We start from the raw sequence: 27,700 nt of genomic DNA, 5'->3' as shown, positions 1-27,700 counted from the left end.
TAAACGTTTCACAGGATATTTTTGTTCAGCCCCTTTTTATAATTCAATCTAAAAGTCTACACTTAAATTGCATCCCAGTTGTTTCATTTTAAATCAAAATTAGTGGCCTGCAGAGCTGCAATCACAAAGATTCAGTTACTGTCCAAATACTTCTGGACCTAACTGTATTCATATATTTACTAATGATGAGCAAGCATGCTTGCCACTGCTCGATACTTAATAGATCATCGTGGTGCTCGGGTTTTCAATCAAATATTTCAGGTGCTCGAGTCCCCGCCCCACGTTTTGCGGGTGTTAGATAGCCAATAAACACGCAGGGATGGCCTGTCATACACAGTAATGTCGTAGCCATGTTTTCTACTGGCATTACTGTGATTGGCCTGCCGCATTGCATCATCAGGTTTTATACTCGAATGAGTAACAAGCACACCCGAGTACCCCGATGCTTGATCAAGTATCGAGCAGTGGCGAGTACGCTCGCTCATCACTAATATTTACAATACATGGACAGATATTGCATCTCTTTCCCCCACCCTCCCAAAACAAAACCCAAAATGTCCACCTGCCCCTTTTCCTACCACCTAATCCCAAAATAGACAAGGGCATTCGGAGTTGCCAATTCTCCCTCTTTGGCCACTGCCCTGCTATCTGCTATCAGTATTTGGTCAGTATTCGGTCAGTACTTTTTCTCAGGAGTGGGAGCCAAAACCAGGTGAGGAGCAATCAGAGAAAAGGTATAATAGAAACAAGTCACCAATTCTGCATTTATCACCCACTCCTGAGAAAAAATACTGACCGAATACTGATAGTGGGGCTGTGGCCTTTTGTAAACTTCAGGAGATAAAGCATCTTCAGTGTCGGCTCTTTATCTCCTACAGACAACATGGTGGGAAAACTAAACACTTTTTTATCAGTTATTTTTTATGAAAGGTTTTTTCAGAGGGAAATTACAATAAAATGCCCCCAATCCCTTCTCCCAATCCACAATGCTGGGGAAAGATTATCTCTATAGAGACCCCTGTACAGAAATATTAGGGCTACAGCGACAAGGTCCTCATATTCAGGCAGTTTCCATTATTTTACTCAAACCCTCTTTATAAGGCCCCGGCCCCACTATCAGTATTTGGTCAGTACTTTTTCTCAGGAGTGGGAGACAAAACCTGGAGTGGGTGATAAATGCAGAATTGGTGTCTTGTTTCTATTATACCTTTCCTCTGATTGTTCCTTGTCTAGTTTTGGCTCCCACTCCTGAGAAAAACTACTGACCAAATACTGACCAAATACTGATAGTGGGGCCGTGGCCTACGAACAAGATCAGAGTCTCATTATACCGAGCAGAGAAGCTCCAGGGACAAAGACCCCGTCTGGTCCTAACACGCCGGGGGTCCGGAGTATCCAGCCACGGGGCCCGGATTCTCTCATTTGTGGCCCCAGCATTTCTTGTAGAATAAATCCCTTTCTCATCCAGTCCTGTAGTAATGACTTTGTTATCAGGTTTTGTAGGAGGGTTCGTCTGACTCCATCTTATGTTATCAATATCTGTGCGAGAAACAAGAGACGTCCGAGCGCAGTTTTACCGAGTGTCCAGTGTCAGTTCTTCTACACTTCGTAAACTTGCAGCTCCGCGCCGTACATGTCGTAGGCTCATGGCTCTGCTCCGTATACATCATACACACACGGCTCCATTCCGTATACTCATGGCTCCGCTCACCTCTTACACACTGCTCCGCTCCGTACAAGGCTCTGCTCTGTAAACCTCATACACACGTGGCTCCGCTCCGCACACTTCTTACACACACTGCTCCGCTCCGTACAAGGCTCTGCTCGGTACACCTCACACATGTGGCTCTGCTCTGTACACACACAGCTCCACTCCATATATGCGAGGCTCCGCTCCGTACGCCTCGTACACATGCGGCTCTGCTACATCTGTAATGCCAGTGATGCACTACTCTGCCATAGATAACACACGTGTAGGTATGACCACTTCAATAAGGCAGGAATAAAAGTAAAAGAAAATGTAGTTTGTGACGCCAGGGTGCACTGTATTAACTTCTGTTTCCTGGTGTGATGATATGTTGTGCACCCGATAGTCCAGAAATCAGAGACCGATAATAGGCTACTGGTAAACTCTACTTCTTGCAAACAACTACAGATAAATCCAGACAGATGATTCAGCAGAGTTTCTCTTTCAATGCAGCAAGCAGTTACTTTCCAGTATGATAATGCAGATACACAGACGGTGCAGTGACTCCTGAGTCCTGGCTTCTGCTTATCTGTACAGTCCTTATCACACAGCTGATTGCAGCTGTGACTGTGGTCTCTCATACACCAGATATCTGGGCTTCCATACCTGCTCCTTCAGCTTATCACAGGCAAGACCAGACACCACACAATGTCTCATCCTCTCTCCTTCTCCCTGAGCACTCACTGCACTAAGCTCAGGACATTGGCATGTGGTCTAACCATGTGACCTTATTGCCATATATGGAAAGCAGAACGAATGCATTAACTCTTAGTAATCTAATGGCAGAACACAATAGGTACATAACTTTATGCATATGTAAACCATTCTGGGTACTGGATCCTCGTGTACATTATCTGCAAAGAGAAATATAAACATTGTGCAAACATAAACATAATGAGGTAGCTGCTGGCTCTGCTACATCTTAAAGGGGCATACACATCCAACGTTGGGGCACTACATATTCACCCATTCATCCACTTTAAAAACATGCATGTCCTCATGCATCTGGAATGTCTTAACGTGTTTTAGGACAACCTATAAGGAGAAACACACATAAAATGCAAACAGTGAAATATTATGAGTCTCTGAATAAATGCTATATGCAAATTACCTCTTCAGAGAAAAAGAGGACTTGTACTCTATAGCGCCACCTATTGGAAGTTGACGTGCCAGAGCTGGTGTGTCACTCTCCATAAGGAGAAACGCTACCCCTTAGATCTGAATAAATGCTGTAACCTGGAACAAATAACATCATTCAAAAGTCTTTGAAGGCACGTAGCTTGAACGTTGCATAAAATGAAGGAAATTAAGAACATGGAGCTGTAGTATAACAGTCTGTTGTGGTGGGCTATTTTCTCATTTAATAGTCCCAACTAAAGTACATAGAGTAAAGCATTAACTCAGTCATTTAAGGTATCTTGCTGGGACACGGCCTTTGGTCACTCTCTCTGACCTTCTCAAAGAGTCACTTATGATACCTGATGAGGGCTCATCCTCAAGGGGTTCAAAGTCCATATGCTCTGTTTGGGGTTGACTGAGAGTCAACAAGTTCATACTGTGGGCAGGCTGGTTGTGGGATGGACCACTGCAAACAGGGACCAAATGGCCATCCAAGGGCAAACATTACCTTCTGGAGCTGTTGCTGACTTTTTGTCAGGGGATACCTGATCTGGAACGACATTATCGGCAGGATTCTTCCTGAAATCAGCTCTGAAGTCTCTCAAAGATTTGGGGATGTACTAAACTGCATATTGGGATGATGGGATAATGGGCTGCAATGCTAGACTCGACCACTAGATGGCAACACATTTTTCAAATGCAGACCAGGAAATGACTTCTGGCCTTGATACTGGATTAGAAGAAGCAGCAGTTTTTAACTCTTGACCTGTAATATAGAAAGAAATCAGAGGGAATTCAATGGAAATACTAAAATGAATCAGAACATCCACACGGCTGGATTAAAGTTTAATAATAGAACCAGGGAAAACATATTGTAACTATTTGGGATTATGTGTAGAATATCGGGGTTACACATGCCTGGTGATATATCTCATCAACATCTCATAGGAATATGGGTATAATTATTGTTCTGTATGGGGATTATGGCTAAAATATCACAAATACACATGCCCAGGAACATATTTCATCTACTTCTGATAGGAATATGGGTATAACTATTGTTCTGTATGGGGATTATGGGTGAAATATCACAAATACACATGCCCAGGAACATACTTCATCTACTTCTGATAGGAATATGGGTATAACTATTGTTCTGTATGGGGATTATAGGTGAAATGTCACAAATACAAATGCCCAGGAACATATTTCATCTATATTCAATAGGAATGTGTGTATAACTATTGTTCTGTATGGGGATTATGGGTGAAATATCACAAATACACATGCCCAGGAACATATTTCATCTACTTCTGATAGGAATATGGGTATAACTATTGTTCTGTATATTCCTATGAGAAGTAGATGAAATATGTTCCTGGGCATGTGTATTTGTGATATTTCACCCATAATCCCCATACAGAACAATAGTTATACCCATATTCCTATTGAATGTAGATGAAATATGTTACTGGGCATGTGTATTTGTGATATTTCACCCATAATCCCCATACAGAACAATAGTTATACCCATATTCCTATGAGAAGTAGATGAAATATGTTCCTGGGCATATGCATTTGTGATATTTCACCCATAATCCCCATACAGAACAATAGTTATACCCATATTTCTATGAGAAGTAGATGAAATATGTTCCTGGGCATGTGTATTTGTGATATTTCACCCATAATCCCCATAGAGAACAATAGTTATACCCATATTCCTATGAGAAGTAGATGAAGTATGTTCCTGGGTATGTGCATTTGTGATATTTCACACATAATCCCCATACAGAACAATAGTTCTACCCATATTCCTATGAGAAGTAGATGAAATATGTTCCTGGGCATGTGTATTTGTGATATTTCACCCATAATCCCCATACAGAACAGTAGTTATACCCATATTCTTATGAGAAGTAGATGAAATATGTTCCTGGGCATGTGTATTTGTGATATTTCACCCATAATCCCCATACAGAACAATAGTTATACCCATATTCCTATGAGAAGTAGATGAAGTATGTTCCTGGGCATGTGTATTTGTGATATTTCACCCATAATCCCCATACAGAACAATAGTTATACCCATATTCTTATGAGAAGTAGATGAAATATGTTCCTGGGCATATGCATTTGTGATATTTCACCCATAATCCCCATACAGAACAATAGTTATACCCATATTCCTATGAGAAGTAGATGAAGTATGTTCCTGGGCATGTGTATTTGTGATATTTCACCCATAATCCCCATACAGAACAATAGTTATACCCATATTCCTATTGAATGTAGATGAAATATGTTACTGGGCATGTGTATTTGTGATATTTCACCCATAATCCCCATACAGAACAATAGTTATACACATATTCCTATGAGAAATAGATGAAGTATGTTCCTGGGCATGTGTATTTGTGATATTTCACCCATAATCCCTATACAGAACAATAGTTATACACATATTCCTATCAGAAGTAGATGAAATATGTTCCTGGGCATATGCATTTGTGATATTTCACCCATAATTCCCATACAGAACAATAGTTATACCCATATTCCTATGAGAAGTAGATGAAATATGTTCCTGGGCATGTGTATTTGTGATATTTCACCCATAATCCCCATAGAGAACAATAGTTATACCCATATTCCTATGAGAAGTAGATGAAGTATGTTCCTGGGTATGTGCATTTGTGATATTTCACACATAATCCCCATACAGAACAATAGTTCTACCCATATTCCTATGAGAAGTAGATGAAATATGTTCCTGGGCATGTGTATTTGTGATATTTCACCCATAATCCCCATACAGAACAGTAGTTATACCCATATTCTTATGAGAAGTAGATGAAATATGTTCCTGGGCATGTGTATTTGTGATATTTCACCCATAATCCCCATACAGAACAATAGTTATACCCATATTCCTATGAGAAGTAGATGAAGTATGTTCCTGGGCATGTGTATTTGTGATATTTCACCCATAATCCCCATACAGAACAATAGTTATACCCATATTCTTATGAGAAGTAGATGAAATATGTTCCTGGGCATATGCATTTGTGATATTTCACCCATAATCCCCATACAGAACAATAGTTATACCCATATTCCTATGAGAAGTAGATGAAGTATGTTCCTGGGCATGTGTATTTGTGATATTTCACCCATACTCCCCATACAGAACAATAGTTATACCCATATTCCTATGAGAAGTAGATGAAGTATGTTCCTGGGCATGTGTATTTGTGATATTTCACCCATAATCCCCATACAGAACAATAGTTATACCCATATTCCTATTGAATGTAGATGAAATATGTTACTGGGCATGTGTATTTGTGATATTTCACCCATAATCCCCATACAGAACAATAGTTATACACATATTCCTATGAGAAATAGATGAAGTATGTTCCTGGGCATGTGTATTTGTGATATTTCACCCATAATCCCTATACAGAACAATAGTTATACACATATTCCTATCAGAAGTAGATGAAATATGTTCCTGGGCATATGCATTTGTGATATTTCACCCATAATTCCCATACAGAACAATAGTTATACCCATATTCCTATGAGAAGTAGATGAAATATGTTCCTGGGCATGTGTATTTGTGATATTTTAGCCATAATCCCCATACAGAACAATAATTATACCCATATTCCTATGAGATGTTGATGAGATATATCACCAGGCATGTGTAACCCCGATATTCTACACATAATCCCAAATAGTTACAATCTGTTTTCCCTGGTTCTATTATTAAACTTTAATCCAGCCGTGTGGATGTTCTGATTCATTTTAGTATTTCCATTGAATTCCCTCTGATTTCTTTCTATATTACAGGTCAAGAGTTAAAGACTGCAACTTTTTCTAATCCAGTATCAAGTCCAGAAGTTATTTCCTGGTCTGCATTTGAAAAAATGTGCTGCCATCTAGTGGTTGAGTCTAGCATTGCAGCCCATCATCCCATCATCCCAATATGCAGTTTAGTATGTCCCAATGCTCAGTGGGGGGTGACTGAGAGTCAACAAATTCATACTGTGGGCAGGCTGGTTGTGGGATGGACCACTGCAAACAGGGACCAAATGGCCATCCAAGGGGAAACATTACCTTCTGGAGCTGTTGCTTACCTTTTGTCAGGGGATACCTGAAACGGCATTATCATCAGGATTCTTCCTGGAATCAGCTCTGAAGTCTCTCAAAGATTTGTTCAACAGTTCTTTTCTCAGTATGGGGCCAGGATTTCACCTCCCTTAGAGCAGTTCCACTCAATTAATATCTCCACCTCCTGCTCTGTGGACACTGGATAAAGCCTAAACATAGCTTGCATCTCTTCTCTGAAGTCTCTTAGTTCATGGGCATCCCCTTTATAGCTTGGGAGCCACAGTGTTCCAAAATAATAGGCCATAGTTATAGGCATTGTGTGGACCATGCTGTAAGTGTAATGCAGGTGCCGGAATGCAACGCACAGAGACACAAGGCGAGAACAGTAAGAGTTGAATATAAACAGTTTATATATATATATATATATATATATATATTTAAGAGGTACGATAAACAAGGGATTGCAACAAGAGTAATAAACAGTAATTTGAAGTATTAGCAAAATGCGAAGTCTCTCAAGGTAATGTGGTGCCCTAGATCATGGGAGACACCACGTGAGTTCCTTAACTGTGCATATGGCTCTAGCGGGGGTCACCGGTTATTCCCGCTAGGCCATGAGTCTTTTTCCGGATAAATTCAATTAGGTCACGTTGAGCTTCTTTAGCCCCAACCGTTCCCCTCCCAACCTGAGTACCTAAACCCAATTGTCCCCGGTACCGTGAGTGAACAGTAGAAGTGACGGCCCTGTTCACGTATGCAGCTCCTCTGCTTTCGCTGGCGTGACTTTCCTGGGGCAGCCGTCTCTCAAGTCCTCTCTGCTTGGCCGTTGGAGGCAGTCTCTCAAGACTTGGGTAGGGGGGTCCAGACCTCGTCTGTCGGCGGGCGGCGTCGGGTTCCGCGAACTCACTCAGCACCGCAAGCAGGCTCCGAGTCTCCTCAGCAGGCACAGCACTCGGGTCACATCTGTGAGGGATCCGGAGCTCTTCTACTGGTGCCCGGGTGTGGCACCTCACAGGCCTTTGGCTTAGGCCTGTCACGCGGGGCTTCTCAGCACGCAGGGAACACGTCTGCTCCTTTGCGCCAAAGACCCCTCAGGTTTGGCGCGCTGGCCTCTTATCTCCCGGAACTCCTTCTTGGAAGTCACCTGATCGGGTCCAGCATCTAAATCTGCTCTCCCTTCAACTTCCCTTGCATATCTTGGTTCCGCTTGACAGTGTCTGGCCAGCAGATGGCAGCCTCTCTCCATCTTTGAAACATCATGTAGGAACTCCCTTACAAGCTCTCTCGCTTTTGCTACATTCCTCCCTCCTTTTTGCTCGCCAGTCCTCGGGTGAGTGGACTTCTTGCAGAATTGATGCCTCTTTCCAGGCAGTGCAAGTTCAGACAGGAGTTGAGCACACTCCTGCGTTTTCTGTTGGATTTCAGACCAGATAAACTCTTTTTGAGCATACCGGTTAGGAGGAATTCCGGCATTAGCCCGCTCAGTTCTGCGGGGCTCCTCTTGCGGAGGTGACTCCGGGAGATCCGATGAATCAACTACTGGGGATTGCAAGTCATTTCTCGACTCACTCATTCTGGGTTCCACTCGGGGTTGGCCTCAACGGTTCTGATGGGCCCAACTGCATTGTGGCCCATCCTTCTTCATCCCCCAAAGTTCCTGCATGTGGCACTTCAGCATGTGGCACTACAGCCAATACGTTTGAAGGCCCAACTTCGTTACATACTTCTGCTTCAGAGGAGCAAGGTCGCAGCATATTGCGGTGCAACACCCTGGGTGTCGCGGCGTCATTCCTTTCGGGCCTAACCTCGTAGACGGGGTTGTCTGGGTGAACCTTCTTCACCACCCGATATGGTATCGCCTCCCAACGATGGTCCAGTTTACTCCCAAATCGTTTGGCCCTTACCAGTACTCGGTCTCCTGGCTGAAGTGACCCGCCTGCGGTCGGGGGACGATCTGCATGCTCTACTTCCTGAAACTTCTGAGCAACCAGTCTTCTCACTGTATGGAGCCGACGCTGGTGTTCTCGAATCCAGGTACTTGGGCTACTGCCCGGGCCGCAGTCTTCTGAGTCTAGCTCCAGTTCAGTAATTTCTCGCCCACTTCTTCCAAACAGCAACATGTAAGGGGTGTAGCCGGTAGTCGCATGAACTCGATTATTATACACCCGCACCAGCTCGGACACAAATTCGGGCCACTTCATCTTTTTGTCCGCTTCCAGCGTTCGCAACATTTGCAACAGGGTTCGGTTGAAGCGCTCGCATGCGCCGTTCCCTTGAGGGTGGTAGAGTGTTGTTCGGGATCGGTCGATCCCATGGATGCGGTATAGCTCATCCATCACTCGTCCTTGGAAGTAGGCCCCCTGGTCAGAATGTATTCGCTTCGGGCACCCATAAATCCGGATGAAATCCTGACAGATGGCCTTAGCTGCGGCTTCTGCTGTCTGGTCTTTAGTAGGCGTCACTGCTGCGAACTTGGTGAAGTGATCAGTCATGACTAAACAGTGTCCATAACCATTGTATGAAGTTCCTATCATCAGGTAGTCAATCATCAAGACTTCCAAGGGGGCAGAATTTCGGATGGTCTGAATGGGAGCTCTTTGTTCCGGGGGCTTGTTCAACTCACACTGACGACATGTTCGGCAGACCCCCTCAACTTCTTGCCGCAGTTGAGGCCAATACACCAGCCGTTGCAACCACCGAAAGGTCTTTTCTACACCGAAGTGAGCACCTCTTCTATGAGCTTCTTGGGCTAGCTGCGTTACTAGCGCTCCTGGAACTACTACCTGCCAGGTAACATCAAACTCTCGAGGCAGCTGGATTCTTCGACATAGCAAGCCGTCCTTCAGGAAGAGTCTCTCCCACCGGCCTAGGATTTGTAGGGTAGTTGGAAGTGAAGCGGCTCTGGCTTCCTGGTCGGGTCTTTGCCTAAAGGCGACTCATTCTCTCAGCTTTGCTAACTCTGGGTCGGATTGCTGCAGATGTATCCATTCGTCTCTTGAACGGCCCAGAATTTGAGTGGGCCTCGGCTCCTCTCTGGTCTCATGGGCGTCGACCACAGCAGCGGCGAACTGGCTGAAATCCGGGATCTCATCGCCTTCAAGCTCCTCATCTCTGTCCCTCTTCGGCCCCGACTGAGTGACCCGTGACAGGGCATCTGCATGAGTGTTCAGGGCCTTGGACCGATAGGCGATTTTATATCGGTATTTGGACATTCTTGAGACCCACCGCTGTTCTAACGCGCCCAGTTTAGCGTTTTCCCAGTGGGCCAAAGGGTTGTTATCTGTCCGCACTTGCACTTCTGACCCTGACAGGAACTCACCAAATTTCTCGGTCATGGCCCACACCAGTGCCAGTAGCTCCAGCTTAAACGAATTGTAGTTGTCCGGATTCTTCTCCGTGTCTCGGAGTGACCTGCTGGCATACGCGATCACTCGCTCTTTTCCTCCTTGTACTTGAGCCAACACTGCTCCCACTCCATGCAAGCTTCCATCAGTGTACAACATAAAAGGCTGCAAAAAGTCAGCATAGGCCAGAATTGGGGCATCCGATAGCGCCATTTTCAATGCTCGAAATGCCTCTTCTTGGTGTGGGCCCCACTGAATGGGCTGCCGCTTGGCTCCCCCAGACGTTCCTCTCAGCAATTCATTGAGCGGGATCGCAATCTTAGCGAAGTCTTTAATGAATCTGCGGTAATATCCAGCAAGCTCCAGGAACGCCCTCAGTTCCCTTAGATTGGCGGGCGTGGGCCACTTCTGCACGGCAGCTACTTTCTCCACAGTGGGGTGCACTCCTGCACTGGACACGGTGTGCCCCAGATATTCAATTTCTTGTTTGAAGAGACGACACTTACGAGGTTTAATTTTCAGGCCGTGCCTTTGAAGCCGTTCTAACACTTGTTCCAATCGGCGGAGATGATCTTCAAAAGTAGCGGAATAGATAATTATATCGTCCAGATATATTAAAGTGGCTTCAAAGTTGAGGTCCCCCAAGCATCTCTCCATCAGCCGTTGGAAGGTTCCTAGCGCATTTGTTAGCCCGAACGGCATCCGATTGAACTCAAACAGGCCCATAGGGAGGACAAAAGCTGTCTTCGGACGATCCCTCTCAGCTACTGGGACCTGCCAATAGCCACTGGCCAGGTCGAGGGAAGAGAAGAACTTGGCGCTCCCTAGTGCAGATAGAGACTCTTCAATTCGGGGGAGTGGATAGGAGTCCCGTACTGTACAGGCAGTACAGATAGTCTACGCAGAATCTCAGGGTACCATCCTTCTTCCGGACCAGAACGATCGGAGCCGCCCAGGGGCTCTGACTTTCACGGATCACACCGTTCCGCAACATGTGGGCCAACAGCTCTTTCACCTCCTGGTACATTTGAGGCGGGATCTGCCGATATCTCTCTCTGATGGGAGCAGTATTTCCGGTGGGTATTTCGTGCCGAATGTCCCGAGTGCACCCGAAATCATCTTCATGCTGTGCAAACACTCCCTGATATCGCTGTAGAAGTTGTTCGATCTGTCTTACTTGTCCAGCAGAAAACTCAGTCAGGTTAGCCTCCATTTCTTTCAAGAGGTGGCGCCCAGCCAACGGTTCTCTTCCATTCTCTTGGCTATTGAGGGACACCTCCAGGATCCATGGCTTTCCTTCCACAGGTGCCAGCCCTATAGCATCAGCTCTCGTAAGGGCTTCTGGCATTATACACACCCGCGCCACCTCTTGTCGGGGCAACAACTGTAAACTTGTACCATTTAAATTGATGCAACGCACGGGTACTCGACCGTGTAGCACGGTGGCCAGGGTCCGAGCAACCAGGAGTGCAGAGGGTGCATCCTCTCCCCCAATTGGTTCAATTTGAATGTCCACGCCCTCTAAGGACACATGTGCCAGCAGCGGTAGAGTGAGTACAGTCTGTCCCACTGGCAGTGTCATTGTGGCTTCGGGTGGTATCGATACCTTACCAAGGTACTGAGAGGTAGCGGGCAATTTTTGAATCTGACTGACCCGCACGAGATGCTGGAATACTCTCTTGTTAGCTGGATCTCGAGTGGCACGGCTCCAGTTGTTTTTGTTACAGCCCTCAGCCAGGAACTGTCCGACCTCTTTCAGCACATTCATGCCCAGGGTTACAATGGGCCCATCGCCTCCGGGCCCTGTGGTCAGTACGATCCCTTTCCGACCGAGGTCCTTTCCACATGCCCGAACGGACATCCATACTACTCCCGCTACTGGGATAGGTAGTTGATTAGCCGCCACCAGTTTGACAGTGGGTTCCCGGCAAGAACGAGCGACTTCAGGAAAGTGACTTTGGAAATACGTCTCAGGCATAGTGGTCACTTGAGACCCGGTGTATATTAAACAGCGGATCCGCTGCCCATTGAGTTCAGCCCAGATAATGGGCCTCTCGGAGACAATGTCTTCAGAGCTCCCTCTTCCACTCTCTGAAGCTCGAGACCCCACGGTATGCTCCACAACTGTGGGGCATTTTAGTTTAATGGCTGTCCCCTCCTCCTCCTTTCTCGGTTGGGACAGTCTTTGGAGATATGCCCCCTACCTCCGCAGGTCCAGCACTCTGGTCCTCGTTCTACCGATAGGTCGGGTACATGCCGTGCTGGGGCTGTGTAGGAACGTCTTTCTCGCTCTGGTCCCGTCCGCGTTGGGCAGTACGGTCCGTCGGCAAGGGGGCAGTAGGGGGTCTTTCTAATAGCATTCAACTCACCCCGAATGTCTCGAATTTCCTGACGTATTTCCCGTACCAAATCAGGCTCTTTGTTGGTGAATTCAGGGGCAATTGCCTCATGACTTCTAACTGTGGCTTTGAGAACTGGAACTTCTCTATCCAGGACTCTAGCTTCAGCCCCTACCTCCAGGAAGCCCAGATCAGGGCTCAATCGCAGCCGCTCCTTCAGGATCTGCCTCAGGGAAGGGTCTTTCAAGCCAGCAATCAGTTGGTCACGCAACACCTCATCCAATGGTCCCAGTCCTCGGTTCCCATCTCAAACTTTCTTGGTGATATGGGCCGTCACTTCCTGTAATGCATTAACATACTGATTTACTGTCTCATTTTCCCCTTGGACCCGCTGAAACAACCGTAAGCGCAAGTGTCCCAAATCTGTAGTGTCACCGTACATGTCCTCTAGAATTTTTATCACTTTGTCCACGATGTCACGGTCCCCAGGTGGGCGGTACATCACAGTCTGCCGGGCCTCTCCATCAAGGGTTAGGAGGGCCAGCTCCACCTGGGCTAGAGGATAGAGGGGATACATACGTAGCATACTTCTCAGTCTTTCTACCCAGTCCCACAGTGACATGCCATCCCCCGTAAACTTGGGTAGGTGGCTGAGCATCACTGATGCTGCACTGGAATCCTGTGTATGAGGCTGGACTTTCCCTTATTGGGTGTGCTGTGCTGCAATTGGCTGAAGTACGATGAAGGCGGCGGGACTTCACTCTAGTGCTGTGCTTGTTCTCACGGCGGCCATTAGCACATGTACAGTTCATTAAGCTCTGCAGCAACAATGGCTGGGGTTTCTTGCACACCTTTCATTTAGTAGGATCCTGTTCGTGCACGCCAAAAGATTGTAATGCCAGTGATGCACTACTACATTCAGTCTATAGGACACACTCACTTATTAGCACGATTTTTTCTTGCTAAAAGTGTGTCTTTTCAAGTAAAACATTTTTCACATTAAGGATATAAAAAAGGCTTCTCCCTGATGTGACTTCTCTGATGTCTATCAAGAAAAGCTTTCCGGTGAAAAAATTTCCCACATTCTGAACAGGAAAAAGGCTTCTCCCCTGTGTGAATTCTCTGGTGTTTAACAAGACTTGATTTCCTTGTAAAACATTTCCCACATTCTGAACATGAAAAAGGTTTTTCCCCTGTGTGAGTTCTTTGATGTGTAACAAGATCTAATTTCTGGTTAAAACATTTCCCACATTCTGAACATGAAAAAGGCTTCTCTCCTGTGTGAGTTCTCTGGTGCTTAACAAGATTTGATTTCACTGTAAAACATTTCCCACATTCTGAACATGAAAACGGCTTCTCCCCTGTGTGAGTTCTCTGATGTGTAACAAGATCTGATTTCTGGTTAAAACATTTCCCATATTCTGAACAGGAAAAAGGCTTCTCCCCTGTGTGAGTTCTCTGGTGCTTACCAAGATTTGATTTCACTGTAAAACATTTCCCACATTCTGAACATGAAAAAGGCTTCTCTCCTGTGTGAGTTCTCTGGTGCTTAACAAGATCTGATTTCCCTGTAAAACATTTCCCACATTCTGTACATGGAAAAGGTTTTTCACCTGTGTGAGTTCTTTGATGTGTAACAAGATCTAATTTCTGGTTAAAACATTTCCCACATTCTGAACAGGAAAAAGGCTTCTCCCCTGTGTGAGTTCGAAGATGTGTAACAAGATGTGATTTCTGGTTAAAACATTTCCCACATTCTGAACAGGAAAAAGGCATCTTCTCTGTGTGAGTTCTTTGGTGAGTAAGAAGACTTGCTTTCATGTTAAAACATTTCATACACTTGAAGCAAGAAAATCTATTTGTTGCTGTGTGAATTTTTTGATGTTTAAGAAAAAACTTTTTGAGGGGAAAGCTGTTTCCATATTCTGACCGTGAAAATGGCTTCTTAGCTTTAGGAGCAGTTCGTTTTTTAATGCTTATTTTGTGACTTTGATTTTCCTTAGTAGTCGGTAATGAATCAGAAGATAGGACCTGTTTCATAGGATCAGATGACAGATCTTTGCTGTAAAGGGATGATGGTAAATTTGGAGTAACAGCATTCACTTCCATTGTATCCTGTGAGATCTCCAGCTCATCTGATTTGAAAAATGAAGATGTCAGCTGTCCCTCTGATCTCCTAGTACAGTCATCTGCTAAGTAAAAAAAATATATTTGAATAAAATATTCTTGAAATTTATATTTTTGAACATTTCTAAACTGTTGGTACAAATGGCAAGTTATGTAAAAATATTGAATTATTCACCAAGACAATGACAGTTGACAGTCTAATAGAAAACCTCATAGCATGAACCAGTAGAGTTTGGTGTTCAACTGTTTGTTCATTCTGCCTCCCAAATATCAAATATGCGAAAATTATACCAATAAAAATTTCTACTCATATCACAAAAAACAAGCCTCCACTCAGGTCCATCATCTGTCAACGGAAAAACAGAGGTTTCCACAACATTAGTGGCTCAAAAACTCTTGAAAAGCAACATGGCTTCCATAAACCAATTGAGCAAAATCTGCTCTTCAAAGTCAAATCTGCTCCCTACTTAACTCAAATGGAAAGCACCACACCCTACTAAAGCTCCCGCATAATTCCGGAAGCTGCCTGATACAGCCTTGTTCTCCGCTGGTTAAGTCCTCTGTGTTCAGCTCCTGTGTTGTGTATTTTCTTCTTAGCTTCTTCTTGTGATCCCAGCCCGTTTACTGCCTACTATTGTGTCTTCTGATTTTGTATTTTCTCTGCCCTCCTGGTTCTGATCCGGCTACCTGACTATTCTTCTTGTCATCTCACACCACAGAACAGCAGGCAACATCAAGTCCAAGTCTAGGGGTCTTTGTGTAAGTACAGATCCATGTAGAGGGGTTAAAGGGTGATGGGCAAAACTTTGACTATAGACAATAACACATCTAATGAAAAGATCAAAAAAAAAAAAAAGAGTAACTAGAGGTGAAACCTCTCTGGGGTAATTAGAGTATGTTTCCTCGCAGCTCCTGGCAATTTAAACTATAGTAAGGGACAATATTTTATGGCAAATGAGTCTCAAAAAGAATTATACATTTAATGAGAACTTTTTTATAATAGTGCAGAGCTGAGGTGTCTTAAATTTAGAACTCTGGCATTTGGATGAGACAATGGAGACCTTTTTTGAAAGACTACCAGGGAACTACAGAGTTAAGTGAGGCAGGCCAATCCCACCACAATCAAACTATCATACAGAATGAACTTGTAAAAAAAAAAAGACAGAATAAAAAAAACACATTACATCCCCAACAAGAATGTATGTTTGGAGGGGGAACTCCAACACTAAACCAGAATTGCACTCATTTATGGTGGACCGTTGGAGCTACTATGAGTCCTGACCAGAAGAGTAGAGAAAGTATTAGTGCTCCCCATTTTAAGATAAATTGTATCTAAATTCTTTAGGATCGATAATATTATTTATGACGTGGAGTGAATCCATGAAACCAGGGCTGGAGCCAACACATCTCCTGCAGGCGGGAATAAATGTATATTACAGCCATCAGCCACACACAGCTTAGAGATATATCATGGCACAGGTGTAATGTTTTCTGTATAGGTTATCTATTTGAAGTAATTTGGTTTAAAAAGAAATTGAAAAGTCAGGGTAAAGGGAAACTCTGTTGTTATTATACAGAAATTCACACTTGTCCTCACTGCACATTTAATGTTGTCGATCATAAAAGCGAAGTTCGGCCAGAAAGACTGGACCTGGTCTTGTAGGGACCATATGAGCACATTCAGCAGCACAGAAGGGAGAGGAGGTAGATTCATCCAATAAGATATCAGGGTTCTAGGAAGCCAACAGCATCATTACCCTCCGCTTTCTCTTACAGGCCCATCATAATATTTTTCTTCAAGTGATTTTCTAACTTGTCAGCACTTTCTACATATGCTGTCATTTGGATTGGTAGTTTACAGATCTGGACAGGTAAGAGTCAGGATCTTCTAATTTCAGTTGGTAGGTGGATCTTCCAGGTTGTAAGTTCTATAGAAAAGGGATTTCAATGTCCAAAGTCATTTGAACAGTTTTTGGTGGAGGACAATGTTTTGGTGTAGAGGCAAAATGGTGATTAAACAATTGTGATACAGCTGGACTACATGACCGGTAAACCAGCCACAGCCTGTGACTGAGAAGAATCTGTGACTTCTCTGCATTTAGTGGTTACTACTCACCTGGACATTTATCTGTAGGAATCTCATCACCCCTCACATATGTCTCTGTAGTATTAATATGGGACAGATCTTCACCCTGAAATGAATATTGTAAAAGTCACAGACAGATGGAGAAGTCACATCTATGATCAGTAGTGATGAGCAAGTACCGTAATATTCGTAATCGCTATACTCGTAACGAGTACTTTGTAATAATCGCGTATTCGTTCCGAATAGCGAGTACAATGTAAGTCAATGGGAAATGCGAGTAATTTTCTGCTAGACCCTAAAAAGGGGTCTGGGGGCCTGAGGAAAAGGCTGAAATGGATGGGAAAGTGATGAAAAAGAATGGGAAGAGCCTGAAGAATGTGCCTGCATGATTTCTGACTCACAAATGGTTTCTGGGAATAAGTTTGTTGCAGTATTACGCCACTTTTACAGACACACAAGAACAACTACCAAACCTAATCTAAATTGCATTTAACATGCCAAAAAGGTTAAGAAACAGTTTTTCCTGCACAATCACTTGTATATAAGGCTAAATAAACCAGAGAAGCCCAAAAAATATCCCTTTTAGCCTTTGTTCACACATACTGCTGTTATAAGTGAGGGCCCTGAGTTATACATTTTGTAGGTCCCTCTGTCATACATCATTTTTCCAGTTCGCTATTCCCCAGCACTCTACAAGCACAGCTAGAACGTACTAGTAGGTATGTAGATCTTTGACCTGAGAGGCCTCAGGTGGCTCTGTAACATGCGATTTGGAGGGACAGCTGTTACTTAGACATTTGGGCGGTCCCTCCATCATTGACACTCAGATAGTGGAATACACATTCAATAGCAGTTTACAATGTGTCCATTGTAGCATTGGGCTTGACCCTCCTCCTCCTCCACCACCACCACGTGATACTGCGGCCCTAAATTCAAATTTTCAGATTGCCTGCAGTAAGCAGGAAAACTGAGTTTTGTGACAGCCCTCGTGTGGCCCTGTAACATACATGTTGAAGTGCCCTCCTCTAGTGATTTTGGAGGTCCCTCGTGTACATCTGAGAGTGCCCTCACTTATTCATACTGTAGGGCCCTCACTGTATTATTTAACTCATTTAGGGGCAGAGACTACAGAGAAAAAAGCCAAGAGACATGGAGTACTAGAAGGTAGCAGTGAGTACCTGCGATCCTCAGGTATGGCTGAACTCAGTGAACTGGAAAAATAAAGCTGCACTAGTTAACTGGATGACGAGCTCAAATATATCACTTGTGCAAGTCAATGGACAAAGGATATATGGTGTTCCCCTCCAGGATGAGTTGATGAAGCTTCTCCAAATGGCTCCGAAATTTTGATTGTCAATATTCCCCAGATTATATAGGAAGAGAAGACTTGTTGATACTGTACTACTTGGTCCAGTGCAGAATGTGCATCGTACTTCCAAAAATTACTCCTGGGGGCTGTGTCATAAGTGCAGGGAGATTCCTTGACAAGGGCCTCCCTTGTCAAACATTATCTACGATGGAGTACTATAGTAGTTGTGGCCCTCAATTCAAATTTTCAGAGGGCCATCAGTCGGTCATCAACAGTCGGTGTAAATTTCTATTGAATATGTATCCCCTATCTCAGTCACCATGTGGCACAAGCTAGGCATATTTTTTGCCAAATAGGTTGACTGACAGTACATTTCTATTGAATATGTATTCCCTATCTCAGTCACAATGTGGCACAACCTCCAATGACAAATATTAGTTTGGTAGGACCACTGTACATTATAGATTTGTCCTCTGCACAATGTGCATAGGGTTTGTAAAAATTAGCCCAATGGGCTGAGTCATGGTTGACACAGGAAGCCACCATCCCAAGGGTCGTCAATCACAAATAGTAGTTAGGCGGGAGTAGGAATACTGTCCTGGTTTGTCCACTGCACAATGTGCATAGTTTGTAAAAATTAGCCCTATGGGCTGAGTCATGGTTGACGAAGGAAGGAATCTTGTTTTTATGAGAAGGGGGTGACGTTGACAGCAGTTGCATGAATCTGCATTTTTGGTGAATTTAGGTTGGCTTGCAGTCAACTGGAGGGATTACAAACTGTGGAGATATCCAGTCCTTGTTGAATTTAATCAGAGTAAGTCTGTCTGCATTTTCCGTAGAGAGGCGTGTGCGCCTATCAGTGATGATATCCCCAGCGGAACAGAAAACACGCTCAGACGCCACACTAGCAGCCGGGCAGGCCAGCACCTCCAAGGCATATAAGGAGAGGTCGGGCCAAGTGTTCAGCGTAGACACCCAATAATTAGAGGGAACTGAAGCGTCAGAAAGGACACACGTATGGTCACTTAAAGTAATCCTTGACCATTATCCCTCCTGGGCATTTTTATAGGCACAGATAGCCCTTGCTGTTTTGCTGGCTTATTGAAAATTGCCCAATTTGGGCACATTTTCCCCCCACCTCCGTTGGAGCTGGTGTTTGTGTCTCTCCCCATTATCCCTTGGTGTTGAAAAGAGCTGGTAACTCTGCCACCAGCATTATCTGAGGGTGATGTTTTCAGCAACTGATCTACAACGGCCCTCTTAAATGATTCCATTGTACAACGCCTGGCAAAAATTATGGAATCACCGGGCTCGGAGGATGTTCATTCAGTTGTTTAATGTTGGAAAAAAGCAGATCACAGGCATGGCACAAAACTAAAGTCATTTCAAATGGCAACTTTAGGGCTTTAAGAAACACTAAAAGAAATCAAGATTAAAAATGTGGTACTCAGTAAGGGTAATTTTTTTCAGACCAAGCAGAGGGAAAAAAATTATGGAATCACTCAATTCTGAGGAAAAAAATATGGAATCACCCTGTAAATTTTCATTTCCAAAACTAACACCTGCATCAAATTAGATCTGCTCATTAGTCTGCATCTAAAAAGGAGTGATCACACCTTGGAGAGCAATTGAAACAAATTGGTGGCTTGGACAACCTTTCAGGGTAGGATCTGATGTCCGTCAGGGCTGTCCTCTTAGCCCTTTGCTTTATGCCTTTGCAATTGATCCCTTCCTCAGAAGGATCAATTGTGGATCGTTGGCAGGGGTGCGGATGGGCAGGGCTGCGCCGGAGGCGATCTTGAGGGTAGTGGCCTACGCGGACGATGTCACCGTCTTTGCCTCCTCTTGCGAAGACACAATGGTGGTGATCTCAGAAGTGGAGCGCTACTCGGAGGCATCCGGGTCCAAGGTCAACCAGGATAAGTGTGAAAGTCTCTGGCTGGGAGGTGGAGATCCAGGCTTTGATCTTCCGGACACCCTCCCCGAACCCCAAGAACACGCCAAAGTCCTGGGCACTGAATTCGGCCAGGGTGATTACCCCATGAAAAACTGGGAAGGCAGAATCAAAGGTGTCGCCCAAAGAGTGGACCAATGGAAGGGTTGGTTTTTGAGCCTGAGGGAAAGGGTTGGCCTGTGCAAAGCTTTCCTGCTCCCCTTGCTAAAGTACCTGGGCAGCGTCTGTGTCTTGTCAGAGCCTCTCTGGACATGGGTCTACAGTCTGTTCTTCCAGATGTTATGGGGGAATAGACTGAACCTAGTCAAGCGGGAGGTCACTTACCGCACGAGGAGACTAGGGTGGTTAGATATGGTGAACCCCGTCGTGCTCCTAGTGAACACCTTCTTGAAAGTTAATTTGGCAAACCTCTGGAAAGAGAGGGCTCCTCCATGGGTATTATCCTGCAAGGGATGGTTTCAGCCATCAATCTTCAGGGGGAAGATTGAAAGATCTTCGCATACTGCATGGGCATCTCCCGGCTTATGTTACCCCAGTTCTGAAAATGATCCACCGGTGAGGTCTGGGAATGTAGGAGGTGAGGTCCCTCCCGAGGAAACTCCTCGATAGGAGGGTCTTGCTTTCTCATTTTCAGAGTCCATTGGTCCTCAAGAACTGCCCAAGTCGGGATCTGGAGGTTGGGTTGAGTTTGTTAAATTCCAGCAGGATCCCCAAGACGTACTGGGACTTGACTTGGCGCTGCTTCCAAGGTAAGCTGTGTGTAAGGGGCAATTTGAAGTACAGGCGCTCAGAGGACAGAAATTGCCCCCCGTGAGGCTTGTGCTAACATGCTAGAAAACATGGAGCACTTCGTGCTTCATTGTCCCTTTAATACAGAGGTGTACAACAGGGTGGGAGCTTCCATTGGCTGGCTACTCTGTCCTATGCCGGGTGGGCCTATGGAGCGTTCGGAGACCATGGGAGAAGGGACCGAACCACTTTATACTAAGTGTAATGGTCAGGTATTTCACGTGGAACGCACGAGTTTTAGTTTCGACGCAGAGTAAAATTCTAAGTGCAGATGAAGTTTGTAGGAATATCGTAGGTGACCTGGTGAAGGTACGTTCTTTGGAGTATCAAAGACTGGCTGCCCGGAGGGCGGCCCGTTTCTGGAGGGTCTTTTCCTTCAGGGTGCCTTAGTCCGGTAGTACTCCTATATCCAGGTGGTGGGCTGATGTCTTTTGTTTTGTATTTATGTCTCCTGAATAGGTTTGCAAGCATCGAACTTGAGCTTTGGATGGTGAGCATGTAGGTTGCCTTTGCCCTGGCCTCTGCTCAACTTGGTATGGCAGATGCTACAGCCTACAATGTTTTTCTCTAAAGGACTTTCAGAAAAAAAAATTCCACACAGCAGCTGAACGCCCCCTTGCCCTGACTTGGCGCACAGCAGGGGTGCTCTTGGGAACAGTTGACCCAGTTCTCACTCTGGGCAAACCACGACTCCTGCCTCTGTTGGTGCTACATATCCATCTTCCTCTGAGTTGCTGTCATGGCTATGCATGCCAACGGTCCAGGTCGCATCATCGACTACCTAGTCTTCCATCTCATCCTCCTTCCCAGTTCACATTGTAGGCTGAACTGATAGCAACTGTGTCTCATCATCATCAGCCTCTACCTCTGGAGACAAAAATTGATGTTCCGCCAAGCGTCTTTCTTCTGGCCATAGGTCCTCAAATACATAAGCATCAATGCACGCCACCTCCTCTTGTTCCTCTTCAATGCTGCACAGTAATAGTCCAGAGCCAACCAAAGGATACGTACCAAACAGATCCTCGGAGTGGCCAAGCTTGGGGTCATATGTCTCCTGTGACTGATAATGGTTGGAGGAAGGAGAACTAGCTTCAGGATTGGATGGGACAGCCTTCTGTGTATCCACAGTAGACTGTGTGGTCGTGGAAGATTTGTTGTTACTTGACAAACGCATAGAGGCCTTGTCTTCTATCCAAGACAGAATCTGCTCTCGCTCTTGTGGCTTCCACACACGTTTACATTCCAGACCGGGAAATTTTTCCAGGAATATAGTGGATGCATCAAGATTCTTCTGACCTGACACAGACTGAGTGCCTTCTCGCGCACCACTGCCACGTCCCTTAACAACAGTCTTTTATGACATTTTGGGTTATGTTGACAGAATTTCAGATGTTGATGGCACAAGTCAAGCTAGCTGTCACAGCCAAAATAGTGGCTAAAATGGCCTGGTGCGTGCTTTGTAGCAGGCAGTAGAAAATGTTTGGACTACTGCTTTGTGTAGGGCACAAAACACTTTAAGTGGACTAATATGGACAGAAGGTAGGCTTTGACCCCTAAAACAGCAGGAAAAATAGACCGGTGCTAAAAAAAAAAAAAAAAAAAAAAAAAAAGGTAGCACAAAATGCTACTTCTGTGTGTGCTGGAAAAATATTGCTTTGCCTCTGACAAGAGTTGTTTTAATATGGACACTGGAAGAACACTACCTAATACAATCCCTACCTAATAGACAATCTCTCCCTCCTTGTACTCTGACTTTGTTGTGTGTCTTCAGCTCTGAAAAGAGCTATTTTTTTAAGGTATTATGGAGCTAGTGAGCGGCTCCTTTAAATACATAACTGTTTTATCAAGAGGCCTAAACACTCTCCCTAACAGCTCAGCAATCTCTCCCTATGCTTATAGAATGCAGGCTCCAGACGCAATGTGCACAAAATGGCGACGACAGGGCTTAAATAGACCCTATGACGCTGGGTGGCCAGCCAATCACAGTAATGCCACAACCAAGATGTCTGAAGCATTACTGTGATTGGTTATAAAGCCCAGCATGTTTAGTGGCAGCAAAGGAGGCGCCAAAACTGCAGGGCGGGACATTCGAATATAGCGAGGCGAGTACACAAATACTAGCAATATAACAAGTAACCCGAATACCGTACTATTAATGTGAATAGCGAATAGTAGCGAATACACTCGCTCATCACTAACGATCAGCTCTAATCCAGCCATCTCCACCATTTTCATTATACAAGTATAAACCATATAATTCTGGTGGATAAAACAAGACCGAACACAAGACCTTCACAGCCATCTACACATCATAGGGGAGATCTCATGACATCTTCTCTCCATGTACCTGATGATCCTGAGGAACATTGGGATCTTCTTGTTTACAGTCCTGTGGAAAAAGAGGACGTAGACATCTCTCTGATGTTGTCCTCTTACTGGATAGATCTGGAGGAAACACATACAGGGACTGAATTCATTCTTTACATATAGACAATTATAGGCCGTGTGTATTCAGTCCTGTCTATTACCTGGTGATGTGAGGGGCTGGGGAACCTCCATCATGACGTCCTTGTACAGATCTTTGTGTCCTTCTAAATACTCCCACTCCTCCATGGAGAAATAGACAGCGACATCCTGACATCTTATAGGAACCTGACACATACAATGATAGAGTTATCACCCCAATCCCTTCATAGCTTTACTATAAAATGTCCCAGCATTCCTCATTCCTAGCAGTGTCACCTCTCCAGTCAGCAGCTCAATCATCTTGTAGGTGAGATCTAGGATCTTCTGGTCATTGATGTCCTCATGTATCAGGTGGTGAGGTGGAAGCTCCGTGATTGGGCTCAGGGTTCTTCCCCATCCCTCAGACACAGGGTCCTGACAGAGCTCACTAGAGGTCTTCTTCACTACTGTGTAATCCTGATTATGGAGAGACACATTCATAAATCTAACTATGGATATTTCCAGAGTCCTCACCTCTCCAGTTCTGTCAATCTGTTATTTCCATACATAAGAATGATGTAATGTGACGTCATCAGAATCTCTCACCTCTCCAGTAAGCCGGAAGAGGATCTCTAGGGTGAGGTGTAATATTTTCTCAGCCATCTTGTCTGTGTCCATATTCATCTTTGATGCGTAATTCAGGAAAATTCTCTTATGTAGAAGATATTCACTGAGAGGATCCGATATTGTAGAAACCTGAATGAGAAGTTGAGCAGATGTAACGTCATAAATATCCTGTGTAATAATACAATTACTGGAGATAATAAGGGAAACATTTGAGGAGATTTAGGTTTTACAGTATCTAGTTTTCTTCTTTACATCTACTAATAAAACCTATATATTTTATGCCACAGACAACAAGCAGTTTCTTCCTCAGAATCTGTTAGTGAATACCTTACTCAGACTCATCTTCCTTATTGCTAATTCTCGTCTCATTTACCAACACTGCAATCGGCATTAGCAATACTGCAGGAGATATTCATTACACGTGACATGAGAAATAACTACTTTATGATGAAGACGAAATCTTCATCTTCTACTAAGGCTCTAGAAACGTATTTGGCCAGAGTCCGTCACTGACTACATCACTACCGGCCGTCTATATGTTTTCCGTCTTCACCGGACTGTCATCTTCTATCACGTTAGATCTCAGGTCTGATTCACACTTAGAAGTTTGAGGCATTTATAAAAGCTTGTAGGTAAGACCACAAAGACAGGAGTTATTTGATACCAAATTTCCATGTACAGTGTTTTATGGGGTTTCAAAACAAAGTGTGAATCTCAAATTGAAATTATTGTTGTTGAGATTTTGTGCAAATTTCAACGCCTCCTCCTGTGTACCTCCCCACATCAGGAGGCGGTCGTCGATAAATCGACCGTACCATATGATTTTTTGGGCTATAAATATTGCTCTCATGGTAAATGTGTTGCTCCTCCCATTGGACGTGAAAATTTGCTGCCCATACTTACTCCCCTCCTTTGTAAAAAAAAAAAAAATTGATTGTCAAAGCAGAAATAATTATGATCCAGAAGAAATTTAACTGACATGATAATGAAATCTTTTATTTCTACTGTATACGTGCTATAGGTATCCAAGTGATAGCTCAGGCTAGTTAATGCTACACTGTGTGGTATGGATGAATATAGAGCTACACATATGGTCAAAATTGTTAGTACCCCTCGTTTAACCCCTTACTGGCCTGGGGCATATTAGTACGCCCCAGGCTTCGGCGCTGAGCTCGCACTGAACCGGGCACATATCAGCTGTAAGAATCAGCTGACATGTGCCTGCAACAGCCTCGGGTGGAATCCAGTTAAATGCTTCTGTCAATCTCTGACAGCGGCATTTAATAGGGCCGCGCCAGAAGTGTGTCACTTACCCCGCCCATCAGTGGCCCCGTCATGTGATCACGGGTCACTGATGGGTGGGCATGGCAACCCGGGGTCTGCAGCAGACCCCAGTGGTTGTCATGAAAAGATTGCTATGAGCGCCACTTAGTGGTCGGCGCTAATAGCACAGGAGCATTTCTGCTACATAGAGGTGATCTGCTCATCGCCTCTATGTAGCAGAGGCAATCAGACAGTTGCTGCTTATAGTCTCCTATGGAGACTATAGAAGCAAGCAAAAAGTGTAAAAAAATGTTTTTAAAAATATTATAATTTTTTAAAAATATAAAAATTTAAATCACCCCCCCTTTTGCCCCATTCAAAATAAAATAAAAAATAAACCCCCCACACACATTTGATATCGCCGCGTTCAGAATCGCCCGATATATCAATATAAAAAAAATAATTAATCCGATCGGTAAACGGCGTAACAAGAAAAAAATTCCGAACACCAGAATTATGTTTTTTGGGTCACCACAACATTGCAATAAAATGCAATTATGGGCGATGAAAACATCGGATCTACCCCAAAATGGTATCAATAAAAACGTCAGTCAAAAAATAAGCCCTCGCCCGGCCCCAGATCCCGAAAAATGGAGACGCTACTGGTCTCGGAAAATTGCGCCATTTTTTGGGGGAATTTTTTTTCACCACTTAAATAAAAAAGAACCTATACATGTTTAGTGTCTACGAACTCATAATGACCTGGGGAATAAGAATGGCAGGTCAGTTTTAGCATTTAGTGAACGTGGAAAGAAAAAAAAAACAAAAAAAAAAAAACACAACAACTGTGGAATTGCATTTTTTTTGCAATTTCACCGCACTTGGAATTTTTTTCCCCGTTTTCCAGTACACGATAGGGTCAAACTAGTAATGACGTTTAAAAGTACAACTCGTCCCCCAAAAAATAAGCCCTCACATGGCTATATTGACCGGTCATGAAGGGGTTAATGAAAGAAAAACCCACAATGGTCACAGAAATAACTTGAATCTGACAAAAGTAATAAATTAAAAATCTCTGAAAATGAACAAATGAAAGTCAGACATTGCTTTTCAAGACTGCTACCACAGAATTTAAAAAAAAAATTCAACTCATGAAATATGCCTGGACAGAAATGATGGTACTCTTAACTTAATATTTTGTTGAACAACCTTTTGAGGCAATCACTGCAATCAAACGATTTCTGTAACTGTCAATGAGACTCCAGCACCTTTCGACAGGTATTTTGGCCACTCCTCATGAGCAAACTGCTCCAGTTGTCTCGTGTTTGAAGGTTGCCTTTTCCAGACAGCATGGTTCAGCTCTTCCCAAAGTTGCACAATAGGATTTAGGTCAGGGCTCATAGAAGGCCACTTCAGAATAGTCCAATGTTTTCCTCTTAGCCATTCTTGGGTGTTTTAGCTGTGTGTTTTGGGTCATTATCCTGTTGCAAGACCCATAACCTGCGACTGAGAACAAACTTTCTGACACTGGGCAGCACATTTCTCTCTAGAATCCCTTGATAGTCTTGAGATTTCATTGTACCCTGCACAGATTCAAGACACCCTGTGCCAGATGCCATAAAGCAGCCCTAGAACATAACAGAACCTCAACCATGTTTCACAGTAGGAACAGTGTTCTTTTTTTGATATGCTTCATTTTTCCGTCTATGAACATAGAGCTGATGTGCCTTGCCAAAATCTTCCATTTTTGTCTCATCTGTCCATTGGACATTCTCCCAGAAGCTTTGTGGCTTGTCAACATGTAGTTTGGCAAATTTCAGTCTGGCTTTTTTATGATTTTTTTTCAACAATGGTGTTCTCCTTGATTGTCTCCCAAGAAGTCCACTTTGGATCAAACAACGACGGATGGTCCGATTTGACACTGATGTTCCTTGAGCTTGATGTTCACTTTTAATCTCTTTAGAAGTTATCCTGGGCTCTTTTGTTACCATTTGTATTATCCATCTCTGACTTGTCATCAGTTTTCCTTTGCTTGTCAACTCGTTCTTTTGCTTCCTGTAGTCCATGTTGAGTGTGGTGCACACCATGTCACCAAACAGTACTGTATCTGTAGCCCTATATACAGGCCCACTAACTGATTACAAGATTGTAGACACCTGTGATGCTAATTAGTGGACACAACTTGATTTAACATGTCTCTTTTGTCACATTATTTTCAGGGGTACCATCATTTCTGTCCAGGCCTATTTCATGAGTTTAATTTTTTTCTAAATTCTGTGGAAGCAGGGTTGAAAAGCAATGTCTGCCTTTCATTTGTTCATTTTCATAGATTTTTAATTTATTATTACTTTTGTCAAATTCAAGTTATTTCTGTGACCATTGTGGGTTTTCTCTTTCATTAAACGAGGGGTACCAATAATTTTGACCGTGT

The 27,700-nt window shown here is 44.0% G+C and overlaps 1 protein-coding gene and 1 long non-coding RNA gene across 2 annotated transcripts in view; one reads left to right on the top strand and one right to left on the bottom strand.

Annotated features, from left to right (window-relative positions):
- Positions 1–24,132, bottom strand: part of LOC141270594 (uncharacterized) — a 52,817-nt gene extending 28,685 nt beyond the window's left edge. Inside the window, exons 1-4 of the mRNA XM_073680675.1 lie at positions 23,986–24,132; positions 23,677–23,856; positions 23,463–23,586; positions 23,282–23,379 (exon numbers count right to left, since the gene is read on the bottom strand). Coding sequence (XP_073536776.1) covers positions 23,282–23,379; positions 23,463–23,586; positions 23,677–23,856; positions 23,986–24,063 — 480 coding nt within the window. The 5' untranslated portion in view covers positions 24,064–24,132. The remainder of the gene's footprint in view (positions 1–23,281; positions 23,380–23,462; positions 23,587–23,676; positions 23,857–23,985) is intronic.
- Positions 1–27,700, top strand: part of LOC141270600 (uncharacterized) — a 472,756-nt gene that overhangs the window by 174,138 nt on the left and 270,918 nt on the right. The window lies entirely within an intron of this gene.

Source organism: Phyllobates terribilis, unplaced genomic scaffold (genome assembly GCF_046119375.1).
Source record: "Phyllobates terribilis strain yellow unplaced genomic scaffold, ASM4611937v1 Scaffold_5__5_contigs__length_657084704, whole genome shotgun sequence".
NCBI classification, from domain to species: Eukaryota; Metazoa; Chordata; class Amphibia; order Anura; family Dendrobatidae; genus Phyllobates; species Phyllobates terribilis.
Note: the sequence above shows the minus strand (reverse complement) of the source record. Positions and strands in the feature narration are given on the sequence as shown.